Genomic DNA, 6,000 nt, shown 5'->3' with positions numbered 1-6,000 from the left:
TGAAACATTGTGCATTATAGTTTATTTTGATCAATGAGTAGTTAAGTCAGCAGTGCGTACCTCAAGAGACAGATAGAAAACAAAACTTCAGACAAGGGCATAACTGAAAAGCCAAAAGCATAAACACTAACCTCAACATCCAAACATAATTCCTTTCATCATATTCTCACAAGAATTGTCTCTTCCATATTGATCATCTCTATATTTTCATTACAAGTCTTTCTTTTTCTGTCACCCCCTCTATCCCCCTTCATGACTTCCTCCATCCACAATTTGTCACTTACACAACCCTACACAAAGGCTTATTAATCCATCAAATCAAGAATAAAATTCATCAGCCCGAGCTCTTTCTCCCCATTCCCGATCTCTGCCGAGTATGAAACCTAACATATCTGGGTTTCCTATGACAAGCTTTTCCTCAACCCATCTTGAGTCATCCTAGGTTGATTCTTTACCCCTCCATGGAAAGTTCCTGAATTCTTTCACTCAACAAAAAATTCATTGGAACTGAGAATATCATCTCATGTCTTGTTGAATTACGGGCTGTGACTTTAAAATTCTTCTTGAAAGTTGCCCGGGTGATTCACCCAAAGGAAATTTTCTTTGAGAGAAACTCGAGCATGGGGTCAGGGGTAATGCCGAAGGCCGAGTGGTGAATAGTTTATGGATGGAAGACAAACAATAGGTCATTTGAGGCTGTGAGAGAAATTTTCGTAAGCTTGCAGAGAATTTCAGATTAAAGCGGCTCAAAAGGGAATGTGAGCTTGAACTTGAAATTGAGATCATGAGATACACTTGAGCCGTAGGAATTTCGATTTGAAGATGGCGCTAAGAAGTTGTAATTACCTTTTCGGGAAATCGGGACCACTAGTATTGACTGAGAGATATTTATATCAAGACTATAAGAAAAGAGGACAATGTATATTAATAAGACTCTTTGTACAGAAATTTAAAACTGTAAATATTTAAACGAAGATATTTACTTTGCAAAGTAGCTTGATTTATACTCAAGAAGACTAAGCTTAGAGTTTGTCTATGTCTTTTCTTATTATTTAGAATTTGTAAAAATAAATAGACGAGTAGATCTTTTTAACTTTAAATAGAGAAGATTTTTCTAGAAGATAAAGAGTTTGAGACTTCGAGTCTATATATAAGATATTAGAGCTTATGTTATTTCTCATTATATCAATATCTTTTATATCTATATTTGTAAATTCAAGCTCTCATCATATAGGTATATGTATCTAGTTTAGTCTTTTAGGTCATTTGATACGACGGAAGTATAATAAAGATGATCTAGTAATGGAATGAATGAATATTTAATCTAATTGTCTTTTTATTATATCTAATGCAGGGCCTCTTAAAAATGTAGGAAGAATTAGATGTGATTTAAAACTGTATTTTGCTTTAATAACATTTTTAATTAGCTGTGTATAGCTAGATAAAATCTCAAAGATAATAGTACTTTCGATAGATTTTAACTTAATCTAGCTCAATGTTGGAGAGAGATATAGAATATTATAAGATGAGTAATAATATTACTCTTCTAAGACTAATTTAGAGTTCTACTTCACTAAGCTGAGCAGTCTAAAGAGGGATTCGAGGTATATTACAGGTCATTAAGTGAGTTTTAGGTATATTTACAGTAATTTTAAGATCTAATTAATTCATAACATTCATTTCTGAGCAATTAATACATTAATATAAGTAATCAAGCTTTCTATTCAGAATTAAGGTATTGAGTGAGTTCTTCTGGCCTCGTGAGGGGATTTGGTGTCAATTTTAGCCTCGGGACTCGGCTTAAGCAGCGAAAAACATTCTATCATATCAGATCTAAGCTTTACCATTGGCCATTGAATAATTTAGACGCGTGTTAAAGCTTGTTTTGACCTCAGTACATGACATGAGCGAATGGAAAAGTCACATTCAACGAAATTGAAGCATTAGTTAAGTTGCTAGGTCGGATTAGATTAAATGCGGTTCATGACAAAGAGTGAATGATTCATTTCACCAGTTTAAGGCACTTTTGAGCAGTAATATTCGTCACTTTTGGACTTTCTAGCCACAATACTGGCCATTGAGTGATCTAAATACATCTCGCCGCTTCTAGTGACCTCAAAGAGCGGCGGAGAGAATTTTGTTGGGAAAGATCGCAGCGGGATAGTAGTTTAAGATGGAGATATCAAACAGCCTGCTTTATCTCATGAGGTGAATGGTTTCATTGATCATTTAGAAGTCAAATTAATCTTTAGAGCAGGCCACTAGATGATTTTCAGGCGGCTCAGCCTTAAAATGACAGGCCATTTGGAGATTAAGTGGCGCGTGAAAGCTAATTTAGACACTGTTAATGGATTTTAGCGGCATAAAATATATCCCTGTATGACATTGCTGCTCTAATATTGATCATTTACTAGTTTAGATGCAAATTAACTGTTTCTTTGATCCCAACAATTGAATTGGACGGCAGGGGAAGTTCCGTAGAGTAGATTTGAGGCGGGGTTAACGGTTTAGCTTGCTGAGATTTCCAATCAAGATTCCTATTTAAACTTCTCCATTGATCTGTAAACTTCTTACTATTTCTTCTTCCCTACACATTATTCCTTCTTCTTCTTCCGAACCCTTCCTCCCTTTCCTTTCCCTTCCCCGGCCCCTCATACTACAAGATACTTCAACTAGAACGTGTCTTTGAACTACCCTTGTGTTTCTTCAAGGAGTCACATTCTTTCAACCATTCTCGTCACTAAGACTTCTTCTTTCTACTCGATTCCTTCTTTCTACGGTGTTCTCTATTTAGAAATCGACGTCTAATTGTTCATCGACCTCAAATTCCTCACAGTGAGTACATTCTAGCCAATTACAAGGACTGCTTTTGTCCTTTTACTAAGTATTCTACTCTCTAGACGTTGAATTTCAGGTCCAACATCGTTGAACTACCTTTGCGCTCATACAGTGAGTTGATTTTGGTCAAATAAGGCCATATCATTGGATATTTGCTAACTACTATACTCTCCAGCTCATTGATTCTCCATCTTCTACGCTCCTACCTACCCCAAAAACTCTTTCAAACCCCCCCATAACGAGTTACAATGGACCCATATCAGAATCAAGGTTACGGCGGTAACCAGGGCTGGACTGGTGGTGCATGGAACCCTGCCCAACATGGGTACAATCCAAACAACAACTGGCCACCACAACCTCCACAGCCCCCACAGCAACTACTCCCTCCTCCTCCTCAGTACAATACGCAAGTTGCTTCTTCTCTTTTCTGCTGCGAGAACTGCCAGCGTGTTGCTGCTCCAACTCAGCCAAGCGTTCATGCATATACCACTCGTTTGGCGTTTTTTACGGCACACATCTTGCATCCCACTGTGGCTTCCTACACCCAGGTACCTAACCGCAATCAACACCCGAATTGCTTTGCTAGTGATGTACCTCAATCTCAAACAATTGCCCCTACTGGGGGTCATGGGGGTCATGGGGGTCATGGTCAAGGTACCAATGCCCAGCAGATTGCACAGCAAGTCATCCAGCAGCAAGGTGGCCAGCAACAGCATGGTTTCATGCAACAAGCTCCAACCGGACCTGCTGCAGGTGCTGGTACTCATTACACTGCTGTTACTGGTAGCAGTCATCAATCTGGCTTTAATCAGCAAGGAAACTACCAAGCTGGTGGTGGTTATGCTCAAAACAATGCTGCACAACAACATCCTCGCCCAAATGGCCCTCCTAGCAACACCTCGATGGCTATAATCGGTCCTATTATGCATGCTGGCTCATCTTACAGCATCGATCCGAACACCGCCATCCCTCTTCCACGATTTCCTCGTCCTACTTTCCAGCTAAATGTCAAGTTTCGTCTTGAACGCTTCCGTCCAGATCCTCCACAGCAGCCTTTTCAGTATGGAATGCCAAATTATCAAGGCTTCAATGCCTACCAATACCCATCGTACATGAATCCCTATCCTAACACTGCCGTCTCCACCTCCACTGGTGGCCCTAAATCCAGGGACAACATGGAGCTTATATGGTACTACTGGCCAGTTCAGCTCGAGGTTCCTCTCTGGGCTAGAGGTCAGAATACTTTGACTTCCGCACCAGATATTGGTGCTCAACTCATTCGAGAGGGCATGCAGATCATCAATGGAGAGCGTTGGGGCTTCATCCAGCACCAAGAGAATCCAGAGGGCTTGTGGCACAAGCGACGATCTTACAAGATCCTCGAGTGTCCTGTTCATGGGATGTACTGGAAGGTCACTGTCTTCGTTCGTCGTGGTTATTAGGGTATTTTAGAAGGCATTGGGTCAATTTTAAGCCTTGAATCTTGATTTCTCAGGGTGTTATTTCTGGATACTTACTTGGAACATCCTTCCTGTCATCATGGGAAGGAAGTTTTGAAGCTTCTTCATGGACAGTTTTCACCTGTGTTTCGGATTTTTGGCTGAGTTTGCGACTTTAAACATGCCTTTCTACTATGTTACTTACCGAATGATGCACTACTTTGGCTTTTACTACTGGTTTTACCTCCTGGCTTTCACTTCAAGGTGTAGATGATATTCTTTTGCTGATTGCATACCTATCATTTGACTTTACTACACGGTTTTTACTCCTAGATGTCATTTTATGGCTTCTATTTGACAGTTTTGCCTTGTGCATACCACTTTCTCACGATTAGTTCGGAAAATTCTACTTTTTTGGGCTTTCTAATACATGGATGTTTTACTCCATTGACATAACCCTTCATTCATCTTCGACCTCTTCATTAATGATCAACCCCTTCATCAATCGTCGCCAATCGTCGCCTACCCCTTCATTCATCCTGCTTTATCCGTCAAACATTCAACGTACCTTCTACATCAACCACAACTCGTCGTGGATACATTGGTCAACATCCTTCATACACCAGCTCCATCTAGATGAATCATCGCCTACTATCTCGATATTTTCGGCCGGCATTCTTCAAATTTCTTGGTGCTGTTCATAGATCATGCATCACTATCCGGAATCATTCGATTTGAATCTCTTCGATGCTATTTTGGTGTTCAGACTGAATTGACTGCTATCTCGATTCTTTTGGCTGGCAGTTGGTGGTTCATTACATTGGGATTCGGCTTAAATGCATAATCATTCAGCATAATTTGGGTTGAATCGTCCTAATGGTAATCTGGTGTTGATGTTCTCAACGACTCGTATTGTTGTATTTGGGGTGGGTATGATACCTTCATTGCATGGAGACTAGGTTCATTCATCACCATCGTGTTATCTTTGGCTGAAACTACATCAATGTAGCTTTCGTGGTCATACTCTCGAATACCTTTTTCATCGTCTCTGGGCTGGATACTTTGTACTGGTTGGATCGTGAATGGACTTTACTTATGGTTCATTCTCTATTCTTCAGTTAACATGCCATTGATGTCCAATTCTGGCTAAGATCTCGCTCGAATCTATCTTCTTCTTGCTGGATGGTAATTCTTGAACCTTTTACTGGTATGAGACGCTATGTATCATACACCTCTTCGTCTCTGGATGCTTCACCGCTGTCACCCACTCGGCTTTGGGACACCTTTCATTTCGATTCCTTCGTCGTTAGATGGCATTCATGATTGTTCTCTGCACTCTGGTGCGATCTACGTACTAATCTTGCTGTCGCTGGATGGAACTGCTTCGTTGTGCGCCTGGGATTGGTCTTTTTCATACCACATGCCTCTTCATCTCTGGACAACACGCTATTAATGCTCAGCAGGAATTGGTACTTCAACATCATCCATCTATGATCTATCATCCATCAACACCCATCTTACTTCGGCAATATTCATGAGAGATTGATACATTGGTCTGATACCTGTCATCTTCGATCTAACGTCCTACCATATCACCAATACCTCCCTTCGATCCAGCTCTTCATGGTTACGATTTCAATTTTTTACGATGGTATTCGTTTCATTGACAGCTTCTTTCAGACACTGGTCTGGTGTTGCACATCATTTCTCCTTCTTGACACAA

At 40.4% G+C, this 6,000-nt stretch overlaps 1 protein-coding gene across 1 annotated transcript; it reads left to right on the top strand.

Moving 5' to 3' along the window:
* The first annotated feature begins 3,012 nt into the window (after positions 1-3,012).
* BCIN_02g07740 (hypothetical protein) lies at positions 3,013-4,318 on the top strand. Its single transcript, XM_001551009.2, has one exon. It carries the CDS (start codon positions 3,087-3,089, stop codon positions 4,278-4,280), a length of 1,194 nt encoding a protein of 397 aa, XP_001551059.1. The 5' UTR covers positions 3,013-3,086; the 3' UTR covers positions 4,281-4,318.
* The last annotated feature ends 1,682 nt before the right edge of the window (positions 4,319-6,000 follow it).

This window comes from Botrytis cinerea, chromosome 2 (assembly GCF_000143535.2).
Source record: "Botrytis cinerea B05.10 chromosome 2, complete sequence".
NCBI lineage: Eukaryota > Fungi > Ascomycota > Leotiomycetes > Helotiales > Sclerotiniaceae > Botrytis > Botrytis cinerea.
The sequence above is the reverse complement of the archived record's forward strand: the minus strand, read 5'-3'. Positions and strand labels throughout refer to the sequence as shown.